The following is a 27,585-nucleotide window of genomic DNA, read 5'->3' as shown; positions in this document are numbered from 1 at the left end:
ACAGCAATATTAAGCTGCACAACCTAATTTTACTGTATAAAGTCCACAGTATTTACATCTGAATCAACAGTCTGATACCCGTGATGTCCCTCACTGGTACTGGCATCCTCTCCCCAGCTTCTTCCGGGTGCCGGTCTTTGGTCATCTTGATGGGCCGGTACGGGGTGATGTCACTCCCGCACATGTGCAACATTGCAGTCATCCAAGCACACAGGCACTGTGCCGGATTGTAGATGGAGCTGAGTATACGCAGCTCAGTGTATATTCTACAAAAGACTGTGAGCAGGCTGGTAGGTTATTACAGAAGAGACATTGCATGACTTTTCTGCAATAAAGAGCCTGCCTGCTCACAGGTTGTTTATTTTTTTAGACTTTAGTTCCACTCTAATGCATCTTTCATAATAATAATGTAGAATACAACCAAGACTGAGGATAACAATTAGAATGGGGGAAGAGTTTACTGGACCAACTGGTGGCACAGCCCTTTGTTTCTCTAGAGGGTAGATTGATTGGTTGATTACAGCACTCTACTAAAAGCAGACCGACAGTCATTTTTTTCATCCTTCCACCTATTTAAAAGCGGAGTTCCACCCAAAAATGGAACTTCCACTTTAAGTGAAGGTGAGACCCTGACAAGCCACATTTGGCATGTCATTTTTTTTTTGGGGGGGGGCTACCCTCTTTTTAGAAGCACCCAGCTCCCAATTTCTTCCGGGAGCCAGAAGGAAGTTCACCTCTTCCCCCTCCCTCCGTGCAATCTTTTGGGACACGTCACAGGTCCGAGAAAATTGCCCGGCCAATCACGCATGCGCAGTGAGTGCCCGGCTGTGAAACCACAGCCGGGCACGCACAGTCAGAATGCCGGTGCCGCGGAGAGGAGGGGGGAGAGGAGCGCAGGACAGGTGAGTGTCCGATTATTAAAAGTCAGCAGCTACACCTTTTGTAGCTGCTGACTTTTATATGGGTGGAACTCCGCTTTAATCTTCTGCCCTTGTTGTTTTAACAAGTAAAACATTTTTTTTCTGCCAGTAAATACCTTATACAGCCCCCTTCCTGTTTCTTATCTGGTAATAAGCCTGGGCTTATGACATCATGCACAGCTCTCTCGTGAGTGTTTGCCAGGATGGGAGGGGGGGATGAGTCATAAGAGGGCCAATGAGAGATGTAGAGCTGGAGGTGTGCCTCTGTGTGAATCCAGGAAGTGAACAGGCAGCAGCTTCAGCTGCCCACAGTTAAAATGGCTGCAGCCAGACTCAGTGGAGGGAGATTTCTGTAGCATATTTGGCAAGTACAGAATCACAGTGTATATAAATTAATATGCAAAGTGGTTGGAGAAGCTTCAAAATGGCAAAGATGTTTTTATTACAAATTATGTGAGCAGACTGCAGTTCCTCTTGAAGTATGTTGCTGCCCTATGTCTAGTTCCCGACACCAATACTAACTAGTGCCAAAAGCATACCATTGCTAGTCATATCATACCAAACCTCACTTTACATTCCTTCAGCAGGTCTAATCATCACCTCTTACCCATCCATTCCATTATAATTCTGATTTGCATTACTTTGATGGGATTAAGCATCCATCCCTACTTCAGAACAGAGCTATTCAGAAGGTACCACAAAACCTGAACATTAAGGGCATTTGGACAATGATAAAAAGTGTATTTTATTAAACTTGTATAAATCTTTTTTTTTTTTTTCATAAAATCGGTTATAGAAAAAGACAAATTAATCAAAAGCTAGTTTACATTTAAAATGCACTTAAACGCATATTGAAATTTCAAAAGGCCGATAGATCAAATTTTTCTTGCACCAGGCTTATAGGATCTGCATCTAAGACTTGGCTTCTGCATCGTGTACAGCTGAGGAGGGAACAAAAACATAAAATGTTTAGAATTATGAGATAAAGTTCATTTTACCTTATATGTAAAGTCTATTTTTTTTAAGTGAAGAGGAGTTAGAGTGGTTGTAAAGTAAAATAAAGATTACTGCCAGCCCTCTGTTCTACTAAGCTATACTACCCTGTGTATGTGTTTGTATAAAATTGTGCCTTTAAATACCTTATTTCAGTTTGTTTCTGGCCGGTCACGTGACCTCTGCCTGCTCTCCTCCCCTGATCTAAGGTATACATCAAGCGGGGCCGAGATCCCCCTCTGACGTCAGCTGGAAGGTCACGTGACTGCTGTGCTGTCTGCTCAGCTCCTCTCGCTGCATTCCTTAGATCGGGGGAGGAGAGCGGCCGGAGGTCATGTGACCGGCCAGAAACTGAAATGAGGTACAATTTTATACAAACACGTACAAAAGGTAGTATGGCTTAGTAGAACAGAGGAATGGCAGTAATCTTTTTTTACTAATAGCAGCAGGATGAGAGGGGAGGGGTGGGAAACAGATCGGCTCACACACATACAGGAGCTGACAGGCAGGGAGGGAGGGGGAGAGAGGAGAGCAACGGGATGACAATGGCATGTAAGCTGACCACGGTATCATAGAACAGCAGCCATGATTACCATGGTCAGCACACTAAGGGGGACAGAGGAACAGGCAGATTCAACCAGGTTTTTTGCATCATAGAAAAGGGACAGATTAGACAGCACAAGCACTATGCTTTCTGCTAGAAGGGAACAGGTTTCCCTCACTTCCTGATCCAGAGAAGAAATGGGGGGAGTGCAGTTGTCACCAGGACAGGAAAGCACAAAGCAAAAAAAATAAAATACAAATGTAACCCTTCCCCCTACCCTTCCTTGTTCCTAAATCTACTTAAAATGTGTTTTTGTCTGTACTCCCATTGGATACATTTGCCTTAAAATTTTATCCATGACAGAAAGTGGATAGAAATCTTCCCAGTAGGGTTGCAGACCTCAAAAAAAAAAAAAAAAAAAAAAATATTCGACAAAAGCTCTAACCTTTCGAGACTCTATTCAAAGCTTAATAAAAGATTCTGTTGGAACAGAGCTTTCAGTATAAAAATACCATTATCATTTTTTTTTTTTTTTAATACACATAGATACCCTAAAACTGGCTATACACTAGTAGTTTTTAGAAAGAAAATTCCTAAAATTCTAAAATTGGCTTGATGAATGTCGTTCGAGAGTAGTTTAAAAACTCTTTTGCTTTTAACTTTAGATTTTGGACTAAATGGACTAAATGAAAAACACATACATGATTAGAAACTTATGCATTTGAGAAAAATGTTCCGTATTGTTCCTCCAAATTCACTGCAGTCGAAAATGTACGTTGATTTATCCCCACTAGCAATTATGACACCTCAAACGCAGGTTGCAAACACAGTGCATTTGTCAACACATGGCACAAAACAATCATGCGATCGGGTTGCATTGCTGTACCAAATTTGCTGCATGCACATATTTTGGTGCGATGTGGTGCCATTTAAGCCCATTCAAAATTAATATGCTCGAATCACACCGCACTGAATCGCATGTGAATTGAACAGGAATGCAGTGCGGTTCCTGTGCGATTTACATGTGGTTTGTAGCGTTAACCAATCCGTAATCTAATCTTCAGCTGTTCACTGGCTGTGTAACAAGTTCTCTGTTGAGCTGTATGCAGCTTACTAATTGCTATGTGTGGTCCCTATCTCAGCAGGAACTTCATTTCAAAAGTGAGAAGTAGTTCCTTGCACAGGAAAGCAATGTTTCAGTAGAACTCCATTTTCTAACTTGTGTATTATTTAATAAAAGGATGAGAAGAAATGCAACACAGTGACTGTGCCAACAGCACCAGTATACATTTTTTATTTAAAAAAAAACATATAAAAAAAAAAAAAAAAAAAAAAAATTCTAAAAAATATATTACTGGGGCTGTTGGCAAGTTAGACTAATGCCCCGTACACACGGTCGGATTTTCCGATGGAAAATGTCCGATCGGAGCATGTTGTCGGAAATTCCGACCGTGTGTGGGCTCCATCGGACATTTTCCATCGGATTTTCAGACACATAAAGTTGGAGAGCAGGAGATAAAATTTTCCGACAACAAAATCCTTTGTCGGAAATTCCGATCGTGTGTACACAAATCCGACGGACAAAGTGCCACGCATGCTCAGAATAAATAAAGAGATGAAAGCTATTGGCCACTGCCCCGTTTATAGTCCCGACGTACGTGCTTTACGTCACCGCGTTTAGAACGATCGGATTTTCCGACAACTTTGTGCGACCGTGTGTAGACAAAACAAGTTTGAGCCAACATCCGTCAGAAAAAATCCTAGGATTTTGTTGTCGGAATGTCCGAACAAAGTCCGACCGTGTGTACGCCCTATTAGGGGTTGATTTACTAAAACTGGAGCACTCAGAATCTGGTACAGCTGTGCATAGTAGCCAATCAGCTTCTAACTTCAACGTATTCAATTAAGCTTTGACAAACCTGGAAGCTGATTGGTTTCTATGCAGAGCTGCACCAGATTTTGCACTCTCCAGATTTAACCCCTTCCCGCCGACCGTGCGCATATATGCGTACTCGGCTTTCCGGGGTTATACCGGGATAATGCCCGCAGCTGCAGGCATCATCCCGGTACCGTTGTTTACAGCGGGCGATTGGCTACCCGTGTAGAACAAACGATGCGGCTAAAAGCCGCTTGGCTGTTATACCGGAGGAGCGGGAGGGGACATCCCCCCCTCCCGCCGCTGTTACCGGGCCTCCCGTGCGATCGTGTCCGTTCGGCTGCCTTCGGCGGCTGGGGGCGGACTGGAACGAAGCTGCGAGCGGCTTCGTTCCAACCTTCTTGTTGTAAACGCGGAAGCGACGTCATGACGTCACTTCCCGTTTACTCTGCTGCCAATGGCGCCGAATTTAAAAAAGTACACAGTATTCAGAATCGCCGTTTTCGGCGATCTGAATACTTTGAAGTGTAAAGGAGGGATGGGGGGTCTTTTAGACCCCCCATCCCTCCATAAAGAGTACCTGTCACCACATATTACTGTCACAAGGGATGTTTACATTGCTTGTGACAGCAATAAAAGTAAAAAAAAAAAAAATTTTAAACACAATTTATAAAGTACAATAATAAATAAAATAAATAAATAAAAAAAAAAATTTTTAAAGTGCCCCTGCTCCCGCAGCGAAGAAAATGCATACGGAAGTCGTGCCCGCATATGTAAACGGTGTTCAAACCACACATGTGAGGTATCGCCGCGATCGTCAGAGCGAGAGCAATAATTCTAGCCGTAGACCTCCTCTGTAGCTCAAACCTGGTAACCGTAAAAAAATTTTAAAGCGTCGCCTATGGAAATTCAAAGGTACCGTAGTTCGTCGCCATTCCACGAGTGCGTGCAATTATAAAGGGTGACATGTTTGGTATCTATTTACTCGGCGTAACATCATCTTTCACATTATACAAAAAAATTGGGGTAACTTTACTGTTTGGATTTTTTAAAATTCATGAAAGTGTCACTTTTCCAAAAATTTGCGTTTAAAACACCGCTGCACAAATACCGTGTGATAAAAAATATTGCAACAATCGCCATTTTATTCTCTAGATTCTCTGCTAAAAAAATATATATAATGTTTGGGGGTTCTAAGTAATTTTCTAGCAAAAAATACGGATTTTAACTTGTAAACACCAAATTTCAAAAATAGGCTTAGTCATGAAAGGGTTAATAAACCCCCCATAGTCTACACTAGCACTGGATTCTGGATTAAGCCCGGGTTCACACTATATCGGGCTGCGGATCGCACAGGAGCGCTGTGTGTCCCTGTTCCCCGTTTCAGGGACGAATCAGGGCCGATTCTATGCCCAAATTCGGCCCTGAAACGGAGCCAAAGACGCACAGCGTTTTTGTGCAGTGCGCTCCACAGCCGTCCCGGAGATATGTGAACCGGCTCCATAGGGAGCCAGTCACATTTTCCTGCTATGCGAATTAGATGTGCAGAAACGCACATCTAATTCACATAGGTGTGGACCCGGGCTAAAGGACCACTGGATCCAGTGTGTTGTGTATCTGACAGATACAAATAATGCTAACATTATTAAAAATATAAATAATAATAACACCATCATTATCAAGTATACTATTATTATTACACAGCAAAGTAGTTTATGTATCCCTCCAACAGAAGCAAAACAAAAAAGTAATATTAGTTCAACACTCACTAGATTTTCTTTTTGCTCGTGTTTTCACCTTTGGAGAATTTCGTGGTGTTGCGCTCAAATCAGATTTTAGTCTCCGTGGTCTAGGTTTTGGAGATTTTTGGGGCTTCTCAGATTTCAGCCTCTGAGACCTGGGTTTTGGAGTTGCGGCATCCTCTGTCTGTGATTTTGTAGCTCTGCCTCTCTTAGAAGGAGTTTTCTGTGCAGAACCTCGATGAGATGATCTCCTGCTCACATCCCTCTCAGGCTCTTTGCTGGTTTTCCTTCCCCTCGGTATCCTCTTTGCTCTTTGTCCTTTCTTTGTTTCCTCTTCTTGAACCACATTCTCCTCTTTCACTCTCCTCTTCCTTTTTGCTCGTGTTTCCCCTCCTTCTTCACCATCAATCTCCTCTTTTTCTTCTAGTTTCACAGTCAAAGTTTTTCTTTTGGAGGCCGTCTTCTCAACCTAACAAGGCAAATATAGATTAGTAACAGAGTATGTCTGCCTTCCTGTTACCTTATTTCTATTGATGGAGGGCACATAAGCTTTTGTCAGATAGTGGGTTACACCTTAAAATGAATACAGTAAATGCACATGTTTTGGAGGTAAAAACTGAGCATTTATTTTATTTTTTTCCCCTAGGAGATGGCAGAGCATTGCACCCACGATCAGTTGCTGCATAGAAGCTTGTTACATGTTACACCCGATACCCAATGTATTCAGGTGTAACATGCAACATGTTGCGTGTCATGCCATGCAATGCTCTGCCGTCTCCTGGGGGAAAAGCTGAAGTTATCCTAAAGCATAAATCTGCGAAGGCTGTTTTAAAGAGACTCTCTAAAGCAAACACAAAAAACAGCTGCGGATATAATGTCCATGCACCTAGTAGTGTCGGCATATACCTGCAGCAGCCTCAAAGGGCCTTCAGATGTCACCAAATACAAGGCTGTTCTAACAAGCAGATCTCTAAAGGCACTTGCCGTTTATACCAAAGGTTTTCATCTCTTCCTGGCTCCTGCTCATTCCTACTGGCCAGTGAGGTAGCCCTTAAAAGTGATGATGGTTCAATAGGAATGTGAGTCGTTGCGACTTAATGAATATTAACCATTCATAGTGATGGATCAGTAGGAATGTGAGTTATTGGGACTTAACGAACATTACCCATTTGTAGGGATGGACCAACAGAAATGTGAGCTCTTGAAACTTAATAGTTCACCTTTACCAAAACACTGTCTATGCAGGTAATCGGCGTCTGTAGATGAAAACAAACTGTGCAGCTCTGACTAAATCTGGATAATGCCCTTGTTATGGGTGTAGGCAGTGGTGGCCGCTCATTAGGGGTGCACAGGCGCTGCCCCCTCTAATCTATGCATCCGGCCCCTAATCTACATGCAGGGTGCTGGACGCATGGATTTCAATGGATTTTTTTTTTTTTTATTAACGCATGATTAGAGCCTGAGGATCTAATTGGCTTCAAAAAAAGGGTGGGCTCGAGCCCCTGTTGTGTGACATTAGCAAATTAATATTCGCTAATGTCTTCCTGTTTCTCCTCCCGGCCAATCAGGAAGCGGGTCATAAGACCCCATTGGCCAGGAGTCCAAAGACCCCATTGGCCAGGAGTCCAAAGACCCCATTGGCCAGGAGTCCAAAGACCCCATTGGCCAGGAGTCCAAAGACCCCATTGGCCAGGAGTCCAAAGACCCCATTGGCCAGGAGTCCAAAGACCCCATTGGCCAGGAGTCCAAAGACCCCATTGGCCAGGAGTCCAAAGACCCCATTGGCCAGGAGTCCAAAGACCCCATTGGCCAGGAGTCCAAAGACCCCATTGGCCAGGAGTCCAAAGACCCCATTGGCCAGGAGTCCAAAGACCCCATTGGCCAGGAGTCCAAAGACCCCATTGGCCAGGTGTCCAAAGACCCCATTGGCCAGGTGTCCAAAGACCCCATTGGCCAGGTGTCCAAAGACCCCATTGGCCAGGAGTCCAAAGACCCCATTGGCCAGGAGTCCAAAGACCCCATTGGCCAGGAGTCCAAAGACCCCATTGGCCGGGAGGAGAAGCGATGACCGGGACACAGAGGAGACGGAGGAGGGGGAAGCTGCCACCGCGACCTGGATGCGGCAAGTGCAGGGCTGATGGGGGGCCTGGCGGGCCAGAGGGCGAGCCTCCTGGAGCTATGGGGAGTTAGTGTGGAGTGGCGGGCTGGAGCGACGGGGGGGGTTTGGTGGGCTGGAGCAGCGACGGGGGGGGGGGGGGTCTGTCTGCCGCTCCCCCCCCGACCGATGGAGCACCAGCCGCCACTGGGTGTAGTCCATTTACATACTTCTTGCAGCCTTACTGGAATACTCCCAGGATGTTACTATGACATTTCTAAGTGAAGCCTAATCATTACTACTCACCGCCACCATCACAGGAGTGAGCTCAGTGTTTGAGAGCTCACTCTTATTGTGGTGGGGGTGAGCTGCAAGGACTAGGCCTCACTTAGCAAAGTCCTGGGAGTATTCCACTCAGGCTTCAGGAGGTACTTAAATGGTCTACACCTAGAGCAAGGGCATTATTTAACTTTAGTCAGAGTTGCATAGTTTGTTTTTATTTAAAGACACCCATTAGCTGTATAGGCAGTTTTTTTGTAAAGGTAAACTAACCCTTTAATGAACCTTTGCCATTCATAGGGATGAACCAATAGGAATGTGAGTCGTTGGGACTTCATGAACAGTAGCCCATCATAAAGAATCATCAGTACTTGGTGACAAGATCTGACACTACCTAAATATGCTGGAGCCTTGCCAGTCAGATTGGGCCCACATTCAGCCTTATCTGTGGGCTTTTTAAAGCTACCACAGATGTAAGCAGACAAACCTAGGTTAAAATGTATATAAATAATCAAATTCACAAATATTTAAAGGATATATAAAGCCATTTTTTTTGTAAGCGAAATGCGCTCATATCGGTGTTTCTGCCTCCTAAAATGAAAATTCCAGTCTAAGCAAGTTTTGTGCAGCCATGTGCTCTGTACAAGGAGCCAAGCCCATAAATGTCTGTTGGAAAACCTCCAACACTTAGGGCAACTCAGGCTGCAGATCAGATGAATAGTAGAACAGAGGGAAGCTTAAGGTAAATCTGTCAGAGATAAAGGGGATGCCATTATTATCTTCCTTCTGAAAAAGCTAGTTCCCTTGATGTTATACTGACCCACTGGCTTCAATACTCTCTGAACCTTTGACTGAACAAGTATGCAGATTTTATAAAACTTGGAGTCAAGTCAGAATATCTGCACACTTGTTTCAGGTCAGCGATTGAAAGCACTGAAGCAAGAGCAACCGCCAGTAAAGTAGCTTTTTCCGATAGTTCAGCAATGGTGGCCTTTCCTGTTTCTTTCATGACAGGTTTACTTTGCAGCCCATACTAAACTCCCATTTTATATCAACTAAATGCATTCAAATAGCATCAAAACCAAAAGGTGCTCCAAGATTTACAGTTTGTTCTCTTTAGAAATCAGACACAGGCTGAGTAGAAAAGTCTGTCAGCATGATGTGGATAAGGACCCTTGCTAATGGTAAGGAAGCAGTGGTCTCTCTTTAGAGGTCCGATACGTCCCGTTCTGAGTCAGACCATAGGCCTGGTTCACACCTATGCATTTTTTAGTTATGCAGAAACACACTACAGTCCATTTAACATGGTGTCCTATGGATCATGGTTAGAGGTCGACCGATATGGGTTTTTCTGTGGCCGATGCCGATGCCGATATTTAGAAATCGCGGTGGCCGATATGTGATGCCGATTTTTTTGGGCCGATATATTAGGCCGATTTTTTTCTTTTTTTTTTCTTTTCCCCCTTCATCTCATAAAATCTAACAATTAGACCCCTTTCACACTGGGGCGTTTTTTTAGGCGCTTTTGGGCTAAAAATAGCGCCTGTAAAGTGCCTGTAAAACGGCTTCCCTACAGTCTCAGTGTGATATCCCGAGTGCTTTCACACTGAGAAGATGCACTGGCAGGATGTCTTTGGAGTGGTGTATACCGCTGCTCCACCATTCCTGCCCATTGAAATGAATGCGCACCGCTGCCGAAGCGGCTGCAAAGTGTTTCGGCAGCAGCACTTCAGGGGCGCATTTAACCCCTTCCTCGGCCGCTAGCTGGGTTATAAGCGCCCCGCTAGCAGCTGAATAGCGCCGCTAAAATGACGGTAAAGCGCCGCTAAAACTAACAGCGTTTTACCGTCAACGCCTGCCCGCTCCAGTGTGAAAGCAACCTTAAGTAATAAGTGATGCAGAAAATTTTTTACATTTAAACATTTATTGAACAAAACAAACCTCCAATCAGTTCACTTGTATGTAGAATTTAGATAAAAAAAAAAAAATAACTATATCTTAAATATTAAATACACAAAAACAGGTAACCAAAACTTTTGGACGAAAAAAAATAGGCTAACTTTACTGCTTATTTTTTTTTTTTTTAATTAGTGTATTTTATTTTAAAAAATTGCGTTTGAAAGACCGCTGCGCAAATACCGCGTGACATAAAATATTGCAACAACCGCTATTTTATTCCCTAGGGTCTCTGCTAAAAAAAATATATATATATAATGTTTGGGGGTTCCAAGTGATTTTCTAGCAGAAAATACAGAATTTTTACTTGTAAGCAACAAATGTCAAAAAAGATTTAGTCTTTAAATGGTTAAACTGAGAACTTCTACACATGGAGTTCAGTCTATTGATAAAAGAACCAAGAAGAGATACAATGTTTCTTCTTATCAGACTTGGCAGGCTGCCCAGAGGAGAGAAGAAACCTTCAGACAACTTGCACTGACTTCTATTACAGAAGTCATTTGCAAGTCCCGCTGAAGTTATAATCGGCTTTTTTTATCAGCACAATCTGCCGATGCCGATTAAGTAAAAAAAAAGCCAAATATCGGCCGATATATCGGTCGACCTCTAGTCATGGTCACATCTGTGCATTTTATGGAAAGGGCAAGGGACTTTTCTGATTTTTGGTTCCATCGACTTTAATGGATCAAAAATGTGTATTGAAAAAACACAAAATACACCTGAAATACTGTATGCAACCTGCATAGATATGAACCAGGCCTAAAACTTTACAAACCAGCAGGGAACATGAGTTTTGCATTCTAAAGAAAATGAACTGAAAGACTTGTTTTGATGCACCTGGAAAGTATTTAGCCAATTTAAACTGGAAGTTCAGTTGGGCTTTCATTTACATATCAGCCCTAACTCTCATCTATTTTATGAAAAGCCAAATGCAAGAATTGTGTATAGTTAGCCTTTAAGGACTCTGCACTTGTCTTTGCAGCAAAACTGTTGAATTTTGCTGCATTAAGATGCATTACAAGTAGAAATCCTAATCTTTCCTTTTTCCTATGTGCTGCAGTTTAGCATGAAAGACAAAGGGCATCTCTACAGGCCCACTTACACTTACATGGTTGCGTTACAATGCATGCTTCATTCACACAGGCCTGTTCGGACAGAAGTCCATACCTGCCTGAGCTATTGTCCGGAAGCTGTCACTGCGGTCTACCAATCATAAGCGGCTGAGGCATTCCCAGTCCTGTAGTCACAAGTGTACAAGGAACATGTATACACGTGGCTGTGGGGAATTTCTTAGCCTTTAATGATTGGAGGTCCACAGTAACAACTTCCTGGTGGGATACCTCAGGCAGGTATGGACTCGTATCCGAACATGCCTCAGCTAATCTCTGTACAGGAACAGCATAAATTCAGCCTTAAAAGTGGTTGTAAACTCAAATAAAGGTTACTGTCAACCCCTCTGTATACCAATCCATACTACACTGTGTACATGTTTGTATAAAATTGTGCCTCTAAATACCCTATTTCAGTTTGTTTCTGGCCGGTCACGTGACCTCTGGCCACTCTCCTGCCCTGATCTAAGGCTACGGTGGGAGGGGCCAAAATCCCCCTCTGACATCAGTAGGGAGGTCATATGACCACTGTGCTGTTCGCTCAGCCCCTCCCGCTGTAGCCCTTAGATCAGGGGAGGAGATTGGCCAGCGGTCACATGACTGGATAAAAACAAACTGAAATAAGGTATATAAAAAGGCACAATTTTATACAAAGCATGTACACAGTGTAGTATGGCTTAGCAGAACAGAGGGGCTGCCAGTAATCTTTATCTTTACTGCCAGCTACTAATAGCGGCAGGAGGGGATGGGTGGCTCACACACGGGAGCTGACAGGCAGAGAGGGAGGGGGAGAGAGGAGAGCAGCGAAATGATGGAGGCACGTAACCTGACCACAGTATCATGGATCAGCAGCCATGATTACCATGGTCAGCACAATAAGAGACAGAAACAGGCAGGATCAACCAGGTTTTTTTAAAGCATAGAAAAGGTACAGATTACACAACACAAGCACTATGTTTAACCTGCTATAAGGGAACATGATCTCTCTTTTTTTAGGGTTACATCCTCTTTAAGGCCTAGATAAGTTGCAATCTGTAATATGGCAACTCACAAGATTGCATGTATAAAAATGTCATAACAATAGCAGAGAAGCCAATTAAAGCCCAATGACAGCTTATAAAATTTGAAACTAAATAAAATAGCCCTGCAGGGGGTAAATAAAATAAAAAAGCAGCTCCTGTTGCTGTCCCCCACAAATGTAGTGCCCTGCAATCCAGCTCAAGTCCTTGTCCAGATTGAATAAAAACACATTTTCCATAAGCCCTGGGGGTAAGTCATCCAGCCACCATGGGCTCACAGGATAATGTTGTAGGGAACAGCGCCCACATCTATATTTATTCAGTCTCTCCAATTGTCCTGATCAGCGGTGTCACCAGGAATGAAAACTGAGGGTAAAGCCAAAATTTTAAGTTGCCATCAGAACAGGAATAGAAGGGAAATCTTTAAAAGGGATACTTCCCCCCAAGAATGATGAGCTTGGGTGTGATCACGTGTAAATTTGGAGTCTCGCTCAAAGCTGGAGGATAAGAGGTGTCCTCTCCGGTATTCAGAAAGTGGGAGCAGGCGTCAGGCACTAATTCAGGAGCATGGACATATGTGGGGTAAGACACTGCTTAAAACCGACCCAGTGTTCAGATGTGACCAAGCCCTGATAAGCAGGGCGAAACATGTCAGAAGGTGCGTTCGGAGCCATACACAGCCATATCCATACCTGAAGTACTGGGTCAGTTTTGAGCGGCGTCTTACCCCACAGATGAGCTCAGGCATTTTTAGAAGGAAAGCCAAACCCACCTGATCCATCACGCTGGGGAGCGGTCAAAGCCGACAGCCTTGTATAGATGCAGTCGTGGGATGGGAAACGCCTCCGCCGCCTATGATTGGCTGTCAATTTCCCAGTGGGATAGTCCAGGCAGGTTCAGATTCATGTCCAAACCCACTTGAGCTCATTCCTAATTCAAAGACAACTGTTTATGAGGTGATTTTCCCCTGTAAAGTTACCCTCTCGCTTCCTGTCCTATCATCAAACAAACAATTACAATCGTTTTCCACCACAGCACATACCTTGACTGGTTTGGGTTTTACAGCCAAAGATTTACGTGGTTTCTTTGCTTTGTTCCCTAAAAGATCAAGTTAATATTTTTTATTAATTTAGAGCAGTATTTTATAAATGTTAGCAGATACAGCAAAGCAAATTGTGTTCAAGGCCTTAATGTTTGTTTTCTTTAAAAAGCAGCCACAGTTTGGGTAGATAAGCCTGTCCCACCAGCATACTGTACAGTGGGTACCCTGCTCTCTTAGTGGAAGCAGCAATCTCTTTGCAGAGGTCCCACAGTGATCATGAGCTTTGCTGATTGCAAATGTATAGGTCTTCCCCACTAGTAGGCCTGTTAGACCTCTGCAGAAAGACCACTGCTTCCGAAACACACAGCAAAAGTCCCACTCTGCAGTTGCTGGCAGGGGATAGCTCAACTGTGCTTTAAACCAAGGCCCATTACTGTAATGCCCCGTACACACGGTCGGATCTTCCGACGGGAAATGTTCGATGGGAGCATGTTGACGGAAATTCCGACCGTTTGTAGGCTCCATCGGACATTTTCCGTCGGAATTTCCGACAAGCAAAATTTGAGATCTGGATCTCAAATTTACCGACAACAAAATCGGTTGTCGGAAATTCCGATTGTGTGTACACAATTCCGACGCACAAAGTTCCACGCATGCTCGGAATCAAGCAGAAGAGCTGCACTGGCTATTGAACCTCATTTTTCTCGGCTCGTCGTACGTGTTGTACATCACCACGTTCGGAATTTCCGACAAGATTTGTGTGACCGTGTGTGTATGCAAGACAAGTTTGAGCCAACATCCGTCGGAAAAAAATCTACGGTTTTGTTGTCGGAATGTGCGATCGTGTGTACACGGCATTACAGTGTGGCAGATCTAAGCATGCTGTGAACTGATTAAAAAGCTGTTTGTACATTACCTGCATGCAGCAGCATACAGTATGCAATTCAAGTTTAGCAATGCATTTAGGTATTTCACTTCACTGTCATTTGACAAAGAGTGGCAAAGGAAAGGTAAGTATATGTCGATGGGGAGCTGGTTACCGAAGTGTACCTTTTAACTTTGCCCTGAAACGGTCTTTATCTTTATTGAGTAAAGTGCCGCACAAACTGTTGGCGCTATGATATAATTCCTGTATACCAATCATCTCAGATAAAGGCACAGAATGGATGCTAGATTTTGGATCCTCGATGCAAAACAGAAAGACTGAACTTTGATGCTATTAGCAGTAAAAGGAATGTAAACTCACCCTTTGGAGCAAGTGGACCCGGATCCCCCTGTAATGAGACAACATTAGATAAACCCAAACTCTTTACATCTTCTTGTGATTTTTTTTTCCATTAAAAGAAACAGTAACATGACAACAATATGTAATATAGGCATAATCATGCCCTCTTCCTTAAAAGGGGTTGTAAACCCTCAAGGTTTTTCACCTTAATGCATTTTATGCATTAAAGTAAAAAGCCTCCTGTGATGAAGCCCCCCAGAACCCCCCCTTTTACTTACCTGAACCCGGTCTTTCCAGCGATGGGGACAAACACACCAGCTCCAGCCAGTGTCTTGGGTCCTGATTGGATAGATTGATAGCAGCGCAGCCATTGGCTCCCGCTGCTGTCAATCAAATCCAATGATGCGGGAGCTGGGGGGGTCGGGCCGAGTCACCTTGTCTGTGTCAATGGATGCAGCAGCAGGACACGGGAGCGTGCCCGCAGGAGTGTCCCAAGGTAGAGCGCTTCTCTAATGGGGCACTCAAGAAGAGGAGCCAGGAGCGCCACTGAAGAGGAGGATCGGGGTCTCCTCTGTGCAAAACCAACTGCACAGAGGAGGTAAGTATAACATGTTTGTTTTTTAAAAAAACTCAACCTTTACATATCCTTTAAGACATCAAGATTCCTACCTGGAACCAGATGGTCCTCCCATTGCTGTCTTTCATAGTCTTCATTCCAGAGACAAAATAACATTGTAGCCACGTTCCAAAGGCAGTATAATCAACTGCATTTTCAGGGTCATAGCCTTTACCTCCTAAGGAAAATATGTCCTGTAATCAGTTATTACTACAGTGATTTCTATCACAGATTACTTAAAAACACATTGGGGGCAATTAACAAAGAGCTTGCACCACTCTTCTAAACATTAAAAAAAAAAAAATGGAGCAGATGCTGCTTCTAATTAACAAAAAGGATGTAAGCCCCTTTGGTAATTAGGAGTTATCAGTTCCATGTCTGCAACAGGCAGCACAGATAATGGAGAGTTTTAGCTGCATGCTCCCATCTCTTTACCATCCTCGCCCCATCCACCACCCCCTGGCACTCCAGACAGTTTCTTACACCATTATAAGCGTAGTTAATTCCCCAGGTTGTCCTTGTTTTCTTGCTTACAGCGAAATTCTTTTACCTATGCAGGGCACTGTAAAAGTGGCACTTAGCTACCCATCGCAGCTGTATATCCACTTCCGCTCTCACACCTGTTTACCCCCTATGGACCACACCATCTTTTCACATTTCAGCTATGTATCTATTCATGAGTCTATAACTTTTTAATTACTTATGATAAAGTATTGATACATATATTGTTTTTTTGGGGACAAACAGGGATTTCTTGTAACCCTAAAGTCTTCTGAGAATTTTAGAAATTTGCATTTTAAAGGGGAATAAAGAAAAAAAAAAAAAGGGGTAAAAATCTGAAAAAAAAAAAAAAAAAATTCCAAGTTTTATCAGTAATATTTTGAACACATTACTGTGGGGGAAAACATATACATTTATTCTGCTGCTTGCTCTATTTACTGCAAATTTCAAATTTAATTTTTAGTACAAACCATGTTGAGAGCCTGAACCAGCCACTCCCGTCCCCTCCACAGCCCAGCGCTCGTCAGTGAGCGAGGGTAGGGGTGAGTATATGGGCTAGTCACCACTCTCTGCTCACGGAGCACTGAGAGCCAATCGATCAGCGGTCTTTGATCGCTCAGTTCTCACTCTTAGAGCCGGTGATGCAGCATCCACCTAGGTAAGTATGATTCTTAAAAAAACAAAAAACAAAAAAAACAAAAAAAAAAACAAAAAAAAAAGAAGAATAAAATCCCAAACTTCTCTTTTAACTGGAACATGCCGACATGGCAGGAAATTCTGCCTGTTGTGCACTTGGGCTTGCAAAGTGTTAGTGATCTGCAAAAACTGCTTTACCACTCTGCAGATTATTATTGGATAAGAACGTGATTCTCCTCATACCCAGTTCAAGGACTTCCAATGGAACGGAGTTGCAGAGCTGCAAAAGGTCTGGATTCTCCTTCTTAATTTTTATTTTCTTGCTGAGTGAAAGGTCACCGTTCTATGGAAACAGGAGGGGGAAAATCCCAGGATATACAACAAAACACGTTCATAAACTAGCACCGTATTTATCGGCGTATAACACGCGCCCCAAGTTTAGGAGGGAATTTTAAGGAAAAAAAAAAAAACTTACATTTAAATGCCCATCAATGCAGCCTCATCAGTGTTCATTTGCAGCCTTGTCCATCATTGCAGAATGAACAGTGTCCATTTGCAGCCTTGCCCATTGTCATATGCAGCCTTGCCCAGAGCAGCCTTCCCCAGAGCAGCCTTGCCCAGAGTAGCCTAGAGCAGCCTTGCCCAGTGTCGTGTGCTGTTTGCAAGATTTAATTGTTTAAATTTGCCGCCGAGATAGCCTGTGTACTCGGCTCGGCTCACAGTCCTGCCATTGGACCTGTGTTATGTCCATCATAAGAGCTGGGCGGGACTGCGAGCGGAGCCGAGTCGAGTACACAGTACACTCGGCTCGGTCTTTTTCGGCAGCACTCGCTCCTCTCATCCCCTCTGAAACAGCAGGGAAGCTGGGCGGCGTGACTGCGAGCAGGGGGCCGAGCACTTGGCTCGGTCTTTTTCGGCGGCGCTCGCTCTTTTTTTTTTTTTTTTTCAGACAGTGGGGATTGGCGTATAACACGCACCCACGATTTTCCCCTGATTTTAAGGGGAAAAAAGTGCGTGTTATACACCGATAAATACGGTATATCATTTGTTGTTATTATTTAAAAATCAGGACCATTATTAGTCACAATAGTATATAATTTCTTCTGACCTGATCTTGATGCTTCACGGCCTCCAGAACCTCACGAGCCTGCATGAATGGTGGAATGTGCAACCTGGCCAAAAACAAAGAATCAGTGAATTTATTATTCAAAAAATAACAACCAGAAAGATACAAATGGAATATGTACTCCTAGATTCAATTGCTTCCCTTTTATTATACTTTTAGTTAAAAAAAAAGCTGCTCGTTTCATTCGTGTTCAATCAGCAGTATAGTAAACCTAAAATTGCTTACCGATACAAGATCTCTGCTCGCAAGTAATTGCCAATGCCATTAAAATATTTCTGGTTCAACAAAGCTTCACATATTGGTTTGTCAAATGCTTTGTCAGACAAGTTTTTCAAAACATTCTCCCTGGAATAAAAAATGGAAAAATGTTTAAATTACACACAATACATACACACAGTACATACACACAGTACATACTCTAGACATAAAGTATAAACGTAGGGTTCGTGCATGGCCTGCATCTGCAACGCAGCTGGAGCAAACCCTTCCACCCATTAATTTTATAGTTTATTGTCCCTTACACTTGTCTCAACACAATGTGTTGTCATGCCTTAGTACAGAACTTTGTCGGTGCGCCTTTGTTTCCTCATTAACTGGCAGCAGCTCTTTGCATTACTCTGGTGGTAGTTCAGCCCCAACACCTTAACTACTTCCTGCAAACAGCCGTCATTGTACGTCGGTATTTTGACGTAGAATACTGGGGTTATGGCAGCATATAGCTGCCATAACCCTGGTATTTTCTTCAACGGTGGGCAATCCTCTTTTGGATAAAAGTGGTCTCCGCAGCGGATTCGCCACAAGATCACTTTTATCGGCAGCGGGAGAGGTGCCGCCCCTCCTGCCGCGCTCCAGTTGTCTCTGCTGAATACCAGAGCCGATCCGATCCTATCCCCTCAGTAGCATGGCGCTAAGTGAGGGAAAGATGGCCCACACTCGGCTCCATAACATTGGATGATGGAAGCGATGTCAAGCGTCACTTCCTCCCAATGGTCTTAAAGGGGAATTTTTTTTCTTTTATTGACCCCAGATCTCACATTAAAGAGGTCCTGTCATGCTTTTTTTTTTCTATTACAAGGGATGTTTACATTCCTTGTAATAGGAATAAAAGTGACCCAATCTTTTTTTTTTTAAAGGACAGTGTAAAAAAATAAATTACAAAAAAAAAAAAAAAAAAAAAAATTAAATGCGCCTCATCCCGCCGAGCTCGCGCACAGAAGCGAATGGATACATAAGTCACTCCCGCATATGAAAGCGGTGTTCAAACTACAAATGTGAGGTATGACCGCGATCGTTAGAGAGAGAGAGCAATAATTCTAGCACTAGACCTCCTCTGTAACTCAAAACTGGTAACCTGTAGAAAATCTGTAAGGTGAACTTACACTGGACACCCTCCCCATTCCCCCCAGTCCTGCTCTACCAGTGTCCCATGATCCCGTGCTGTTAGACACCGGTCTGGGGATTTGAAATCCCTGCGGCTTAATCTCCTCTCTGTATTTCTCAGCATTTACAGAAAGGAGGCATTCTAATTGGTCTAGCCCGTCCTGTCAGTGCTAGAGAGGAGAAAGCCAGAAGGATTTCAAATCCCCAGACTGATTAAGTAGCGTCCCGGTGCCTGACAGCGGAGGATCGTGAGACACTGATACGGGACTGGGGGACTGGGGAGGGGGTCCATTTTCTGTAACGGTGAACTTACCATTTATAGAGATTCTAAAGGCAAAAGATTTTTTACCTTCATGCATTTTTTACATTAAGGTAAAAAACCTCCTGTGTGCAGCATCCCCATCTAATATGTACCTGAGATCCATCGCGATCCAGTGATGTGCACGAGAGTCTCGGCTCTCCGGGACTCTCCCTCCTCATTAACTGAGACAGTAGCGGGAACCATTGGCTCCCGCTGCTCTCAATCACAGCCAGTGAGCCAATGAGGAGTGAGAGAGGGGGCGGGGCCACACCTCAGCTCTGTGTGTGAATAGACAAACAAAGAAGCAGCTCAGGAGCAAGCCTGCTTGGGTGCCCCATAGCAAGTGGTTTGATCTGGGGGCACTTGGCAGGAAGGAGGAGCCAGAAGTGCCAGCGGGGAACCCAAGAAGAGGAGGATCTGGGCTGCTCTGTGCAAAAGCACTGCACAGAGCAGATAAGTATAACATGTTTGTCATTTTTATTCTCTTAAAACTTGCCTTTAAGATCACTTTAAGGACCCGTGAACGTTTTTTGGGAACCTGGGAGGTACAGGTGCATCATCCAGCCTTGGCCCCTGCCACCTGCAGCTTGTCAAAATCTATGACAGGCTGAAAAATGCAGGGTCTGGATGCTGTACTAAGTGGTACTCACCATTAAGGCTGAATGCGTTCAAGGATGTATACCTGTCTGGAGCACAAGAATTCTGGGTTCTGAGAACACATCTCTGAGCGTACGTGGCCCTAAACACAAACTTCGTACACCATCCAGCCACCACATATTTCAGTCTGTCATAGATCTGACATGCTGCCGAAAGTGTGCTGCACCGATCTGGGATGCCTGAAAACATTAGGATTTGATACCCATGTGCCAATGGCCAGTGTGCATGGAGGTCTTACCTATAACATAAATTACTACATCACAAACTCTGCAAGTGGAGTGGAATTCTGCAGTTCCCCCTTCCGCATATTCACCTGAACTTTTCATACTCCGTCATCACACAGGGGCCACGCTCTGGCTGCCACGACCCATTGAACTCCCAGCTTCCGAAGCGGCGTGGGTCCACGAAGCTGAGAACATGTCGCGGGGAATCTTTGGTGTAGAAGCGCAGGTGAGCATGTTTGGGAAGGTCATCCTCTGTTGTGAATTTAAAGCTTCCTGACATGCCAAACCTGAAAATGACAGAAGCGGCCTCATTCTTATCCGATGCCGGGGTGAGGATCAGCTTGACCTCCTTTCCTCTGGCCACGGCGCTGATGGTGTACTTTGGGTTGCAGAACGGCACTTCCGAATTTTTACTGACAGCAGATTTTTCCACCTTGCCTGCAAAGTGTAGTCCAGCACAAACCCTATTTGCATAGAGACCGGAAAGATGGAGCTCAGGACCCTCTGGCATCTCTGAAACAACAGGAAAAAAAAAAAAAAAAATCACAATCAATGCGGGGTTTAAGGGGTTTAGACATATAGAAGAGAAACAAGTCATTCAGGCTAGGTTCACACTGCTGCAGTGCGAATTTAGCGCGATTTTGTTCCGATTGCGTTGCGAATTTGCATTGCGAATTCTATATGTGTTCTTGCGATTCTACTGCAAGTTTTGCAGTCTATGGAGCTGAATTCGCATCGCACATGGATCAAACTCGCACAGGACCTTTTTTTCCCACAAGTTATATTCGCAACGCATTGATGTGAACGACACTAATGTTAATCTATGTAATTTAAATGACTTGCGAATTTGAGCGATCGCAACGGCTCAAATTCACAATAGAATTCGCAGCAGTGTGAACCTAGCCTCAGGCTCACATATACAATGGGGACGGAAAGTATTCAGACCCCCTTAAATTTTTCACTCTTTGTTATATTGCAGCCATTTGCTAAAATCATTTAAGATCATTATTTTTCCTCATTAATGTACACACAGCACCCCATATTGACAGAAAAACAGAATTGTTGACATTTTTTCAGATTTATTAACAAAGAAAAACTGAAATATCACATGGTCCTAAGTATTCAGACCCTTTGCTGTGACACTCATGTATTTAACTCAGGTGCTGTCCATTTCTTCTGATCATCCTTGAGATGGTTCTACACCTTCATTTGAGTCCAGCTGTGTTTGATTATACTGATTGGACTTGATTAGGAAAGCCACACACCTGTCTATATAAGACCTTACAGCTCACAGTGCATGTCAGAGCAAATGAGAATCATGAGGTCAAAAGGAACTGCCTGAAGAGCTCAGAGACAGAATTGTGGCAAGCCACAGATCTTGCCAAGGTTACCAAAAAAAATTTCTGCTGCACTTAAGGTTCCTAAGAGCACAGTGGCCTCCATAATCCTTAAATGGAAGACGTTTGGGATGACCAGAACCCTTCCTAGAGCTGGCCGTTCGGCCAAACTGAGCTATCGGGGGAGAAGAGCCTTGATGAGAGAGGTAAAGAAGAACGCAAAGATCACTGTGGCTGAGCTCCAGAGATGCATTCGGGAGATGCGAGAAAGTTGTAGAAAGTCAACCATCACTGCAGCCTTCCACCAATCGGGGCTTTATGGCAGAGTGGCCCGACGGAAGCCTCTCCTTAGTGCAAGACAAATGAAAGCCTGCATGGAGTTTGCTAAAAAACACCTGAAGGACTCAAAGATGGTGAGAAATAAGATTCTCTGGTCTGATGAGACCAAGATAGAACTTTTTGGCCTCAATTCTAAGCGGTATGTGTGGAGAAAACCAAGCACTGCTCATCACTTGTCCAATACAGTCCCAACAGTGAAGCATGGTGGCATCATGCTGTGGGGGTGTTTTTCAGCTGCAGGGACAGGACAACTGGTTGCAATCGAGGGAAAGATGAATGCGGCCAAGTACAAGGATATCCTGGACGAAAACCTTCTCCAGAGTGCTCAGGACCTCAGACTGGGCCGAAGGTTTACCTTCCAACAAGACAATGACCCTAAGCACACAGTTAAAATAATGAAGGAGTGGCTTCACAACAACTCCGTGACTGTTCTTGAATGGCCCAGCCAGAGCCCCGACTTAAACCCAATTGAGCATCTCTGGAGAGACCTAAAAATGGCTGTCCACCAACGTTTACCATCCAACCTGACAGAACTGGAGAGGATCTGCAAGGAGGAATGGCAGAGGATCCCCAAATCCAGGTGTGAAAAACTTGTTGCATCTTTCCCAAAAAGACTCATGGCTGTATTAGATCAAAAGGGGCTTCTACTAAATACTGAGCAAAGGGTCTGAATACTTAGGACCATGTGATATTTCAGTTTTTCTTTTTTAATAAATCTGCAAAAATGTCAACAATTCTGTGTTTTTCTGTCAATATGGGGTGCTGTGTGTACATTAATGAGGGAAAAAATGAACTTAAATGATTTTAGCAAATGGCTGCAATATAACAAAGAGTGAAAAATTTAAGGGGGTCTGAATACTTTCTGTATCACTGTACATATTTCTATGGGATCTTAGTCTTTTCAATAGGTGGTGGGAAGAAGTTTAATGGGCTCATCAAAGGAGTTTTCATTGTATTACTTAAATGGAATAACCCTTTAGGTTCTGGTAACAACCTAAACTTTCAGATTATCTTTAAGAGGCGTTCCTATCCCCCCCAAAAAGGTGCCAAATGTGGAGGTGGGGGGGGGGCCGCTTTAACTTTGATAAAAGTATATATGACAAACTAACAGGGATCTCCCTAATGTGAGCACAGACAGCAATAAAACTCTAATAGGGGTTCCAATGGCTTGTCACTCTATGGCCCCTTTCACACGGGACGGATCCGTGTTGATCCGCCCCGTGTTTATCCGCTGCTCAGCGGGGATCGCTCCGCTTTCCCCAGCTGAGCAGGCAGATGACAGGGCGGGACCCGCACACTGTGCAGGGACCGCCCTGTCAGATCTCCGCTCTCCCCTATGGGGGATCGGAGGAACACGGACCGTCTGTCCGTGTTCCTCCGATCCGCTCTGCAGACGGATAGAAAAATAGGATTTTCTTCCGTCCGCAGAATCGGACGAGAGCGGAGGCGGACGACATCGGGTGTTAGCGGATGTACATCCGCTGACACCCGCTATCCCATAGGGATGCATGTATGTCCATATTTCATCCGAAAACGGATGGATGAAATACGGACATACGGTCCGCATGTGTGAAAGGGGCCTATAGCAGCCATTCTCAACCAGGGTTCCTCCAGAGGTTGCTAGGGGTTCCTTGAGCTGTGGCTGATGAACCACCTATTTGATGATGTCTACAGAGTTCAAGGTTCAGCACCACTTAGCAAAGCCAGCAGCATGACACCAAATATCTTTTTAGCTGTCTTTAAGGGTGGCATTCTGAACACCACTTTAAGGGGGACATTCTTCCTATTGACCACCAAGATAAGGAGCATTGTTCCTATTGAGCCCTGATGATTTGGTTTTAGGAAGGATTCCTTGAGATTATTTTGGGGGTTCCTCTAGGGTCAAAAGGTTCAGAAAGCCTGCTCTATACAATACTAAAGAAAAAAAAAAAGTTTTGCCTTTAGTTATAGTATTGCAGCATAAAATTGCTTTAGGGTAGTTTGATTGCCATTGTTGGCATGTACACTTGACAGGCCAATACATAGATGTTGCCATGTGGATCATCTTATGACGCTTTAGTCACTTATCCTTAGGTGGACATCATATGACGTCCTGGACTTAAAGTGATGATATCTGAATGATGCCTGGAGCTGCAGATATCTTTTTTTTTCAGCCAGCTATTCCCCACAAGAAAAAGCTGTCTTAGCGACTGTTTAGCCCTCCGGTGATTCTCTAATCTCTCCCGTGCAATCGGGGAGCCGGAGAATGAATCCACCGGCAGCAGTTTACCATAGATGGTCCCTGCCTAGCTCTATGACCCTCGGAGGCCAAAAGCGACCACTTCCTGCACCAGCACAAATAAACACTACCATTTTTAAAGCTGGAAAGCCTGAGATCAAATTTTTTTTTTTTTTTTTACCTTAGGCTTTCCAGCATAGAAGAGAGATGTGGGGACTTATAGACTCCAGATCTCTCTGTAAAGAGGACCTGTCATGCCCTATTCCTGCCCTATTACAAGGGATGCTTACATTTGTTGTAATAGGAATAAAAGTGATAAAAAAAATTAAAAAGGGAAACGGTAAAATAAATAAATAAAAGCGCGTCCATCCCCTAGTGCTCGCACGCATACCTAGGTCGCACCCACATATGTAAACGGTGTTCAAACACCACATGTAAGATATCATCACGAACGTTAGCGCAAGGTGATTAATTCTACCACAAGACCTCCTCTGTAACTCTAAACTGGCCTATGGAGATTTTTAAGTACCAAAGATTTGTGCCATTCTACGAGTGTGCTCAATTTTAAAGCGTGACATGTCAGGTATCTATTTTAGGTATCTATTAGTTCGTCGTAACATCAACATTTTTTAATTCATGAACGTGTTTTTTTCCCCAAAAAAAAAAAAAAAATTTGCATTTGGAAAACTTCTTCACAAATACTGTGTGCAACAACTGCCATTTTATTCCCTAGGGTCTCTGCTAATATAAAACGATTACGTCAGGGAGCCGATCTCATTGAATGTCCCTGGCCACCCTGGAGTGCACAATGTAAGCTGGAATCTTTTTAGCTTGTATATTGAATGCTACCCTGAAATACATCACTCCACTAAACGCCAGCAATGCACCCATAACATCTTACCTGATCGGTTAGAAGCAGCAAGACAGATTTATAGGAAGTCAAGATGGTGAGTGTGTCTGATGTAGCAGGAAATTAATGGAACCGATTCCTGCAATTCAAAACAAATGTAAAATGTAATATATAAAAATGGTGGTCGGCCTGACAAACAATCACTCTGATCCAACAACATTCTGATTCTGTGACTTTTTGTGTTAAAGCAGATATTCACCATCATGGGCAAGTTTCCTCCTCTCCTCCTTCCTCCCCTCATTTTCATAGGGAGTGTGCATTTTATAGAATTAAACTTTTTTTGGAAAATGTTTAACCCCACCCCTCTGTGAACGTTATTCCCCTAGGCAAATGACGTTCACGGTCCTCCCTTTGCCTCCTGGGATATGCTCACAATAAGTCCATTAGCGTTTAGTGGTGCCGCTCCAAGCTGGGGTGCGGAGCCCTGCTGGTGCTCAGGGATGCCGGCGTGAAAAGTGACTCATCCAGTGAGAGGTGAACATTAAAGCGGAACTTTACCTATAACAACTTGATAAAAAATAATGTTCTTTAGCAAGGAACGTACATTCCATAATAATTATGCTATCAAAATTACTTTGTGCTGTAAACTGCCTCCAGCATTGCTCCTGTTTCTTCTTGCTGGAGGCTGCCATTTTGCTGAAGCCCAGAGCCCCTGAACAGCAGTAAATAATAAAGAGGAACTAATCCCATCAATTTAATTGTTTCAAAAAACAGTTACATTCCTGGAATGCCGGGATTGCTAACTGTCACATTTGCTTGTGTCCTCAACCAAACTGTCAAACCATCAAATCGCTGATGTGATAACTGATCACAGCAACATGGAAGTTGCAGATCAAACAGAAGCAGCTTCCCTGGCTGTAAAGGCTAGGAGGGTTTAATTCCGCTTTAAAAGGGGTTGTAAACCTTTATGTTTTTTCACCTTAATGCACCCTATGCAATAAGGTGAACAAACACCTGTCAGTGACCGGCCCCTCAGTCCCCCTGTTTTACTTTTTACCTGAACCCTCGAACTTTACCCACGGGGATGTGCTGTCTCTCTGCTCGGGGTTTTCAGCTCTTGATTGGATAGATTGATAGCAGTGCAGCCATTGGCTCCTGCTGCTGTCAATCAAATCCAATGATGCGAGCACCGGGGGGGGGAGAGTCCTGCATTTGGCCTCTATGGATGCTGAACTCAGGAGCGTGCCCGCAAGGTAACCCCCTCGGGGAAGCACTTCTCCAAGGGGGTGATCAGATGTGGGGAGGAACCGCCGGGGGACCCCAGAAGAGCAGGTTTGGGGCCACTCTGTGCAAAACGAGCTGCACAGTGGAAGTAAGTATAACATGTTTGTTATTTTTTATTTTACCTTTACAATCACTTTAAGGCTGTCAGCAGATTGTCCTCTACAAACTGGGAAAGGCTGAAAAATAGAGAACTACTGAGCATGTGCAGAGCAGGGTGAGACAGTGTGTTACTGGATTTTAAACAGTATAGACGCGTGAGTGTTCACACCAATTCGATCCGATTCTGGCAATCGCACTGTTTTTTTAGCTGTTTTGGGGTGTCGTTTATGTAACATTGACACCTGCAGCAGATCGCACGGACGGCGTGTGATTGCAATGCGATGTGTGAACCAGGGCTCAGTTGTGTTTTTGGCTGCTTTCACACTGCTCTCTTGATGCATTTTCAATGGATGTTAGGGCTCTTTCACAAGGATCAGTTTTTCAGTTGAAAAAAGAAAAAAAAAAAAGAAGATTCTGTGTTTTTGTGATGGAGCCGTGTGAAAGCAGCCAAATAAGACAACGGACCCGTGTGAAGTTTCATTGGATTTAAAGGGACGCATTTGTCTGCCACTTTTTTTGAACTGAATAACTGATCGGTGTGAAAGGACCCTAAATAAGACAAGTCTGGACTTATTTCTACACACTGCACTGCGTTCTGAAGCAACGGTTAGCGATTTATTCATGCAGAGAAATCTCTCATCCTGCTTCCTGTCACTACAGTCAAAAACAAACAATCGGTGTTACTCTACTGGGCTTCATGTACACGGGACGTTTCTACAACCTCTCCTGAACCATTTAACTTGACCGATAGTAACCCACGTTTAAAACGTCTGTTTTGCCGCGTTTACATGCCGTGTTTTTGTTTAGAAGCGTTTTAAATTAAAAAAAGAAAAAAAAAAAAATCAGTGTACATGAGGTTATAGTGCAGATCAGGAGCAGTCTATGGGAAGTTTTGGGACTCCAGTCCTCAGTACACAGAGATCAGGGTGATCTCCCTCTATATCACTACAAGGACTGTACTGCCAGGAGCACCAAAACACAGACATGTGCAGGAGACTGACCACCCCTCCTTGTTCTGGGCTCAGCCCCACCCCCATTCCATTAATACACTCTCCTATCTAGGAGCTCCATCACACAGCATGCGATCACTTACCGATCTCTGCGATCTCACCTCCTATCCTCACCTTTCCACTACCTACAAATCTTACATAACAAACTCTTCCCTGGTGTAATCCCCCCTGAGACTCCTATTGGCTGATCACACAGAGGGGCGTGTC

The 27,585-nt window shown here is 43.9% G+C and overlaps 1 protein-coding gene across 1 annotated transcript; it reads right to left on the bottom strand.

The window, feature by feature from the left end:
* Nucleotides 1–1,646: 1,646 nt before the first annotated feature.
* NEIL1 (nei like DNA glycosylase 1) lies at nt 1,647–27,585 on the bottom strand. The gene is made up of 11 exons (XM_073618925.1): nt 27,462–27,585; nt 25,037–25,124; nt 20,331–20,754; nt 17,905–18,024; nt 17,662–17,725; nt 16,797–16,896; nt 15,470–15,594; nt 14,822–14,849; nt 13,576–13,631; nt 6,103–6,544; nt 1,647–1,861 (listed from the first exon to the last, which is right to left on the bottom strand). The coding sequence occupies exons 3-11, from the start codon at nt 20,750–20,752 to the stop codon at nt 1,833–1,835; spliced, it is 1,386 nt and encodes a 461-aa protein (XP_073475026.1). The 5' UTR covers nt 20,753–20,754; nt 25,037–25,124; nt 27,462–27,585; the 3' UTR covers nt 1,647–1,832.

Source organism: Aquarana catesbeiana, linkage group LG03 (assembly GCF_042186555.1).
Source record: "Aquarana catesbeiana isolate 2022-GZ linkage group LG03, ASM4218655v1, whole genome shotgun sequence".
Classification (NCBI taxonomy): domain Eukaryota; kingdom Metazoa; phylum Chordata; class Amphibia; order Anura; family Ranidae; genus Aquarana; species Aquarana catesbeiana.
The sequence above is the reverse complement of the archived record's forward strand: the minus strand, read 5'-3'. Positions and strand labels throughout refer to the sequence as shown.

What these genes read in the sequence shown, in the direction of transcription:
- NEIL1 (XM_073618925.1), bottom strand. Translation starts at nt 20,752, where the DNA reads ATGCCAGAGGGTCCTGAGCTCCATCTTTCCGGTCTCTATGCAAATAGG. An exon ending in CCGTGAAGCATCAAGATCAG is followed by an intron (nt 16,897 to 17,661) that starts GTCAGAAGAAAT and finishes CTGTTTCCATAG; the next exon opens with AACGGTGACCTTTCACTCAG. An exon ending in GGAGGACCATCTGGTTCCAG is followed by an intron (nt 14,850 to 15,469) that starts GTAGGAATCTTG and finishes GTCTCATTACAG; the next exon opens with GGGGATCCGGGTCCACTTGC.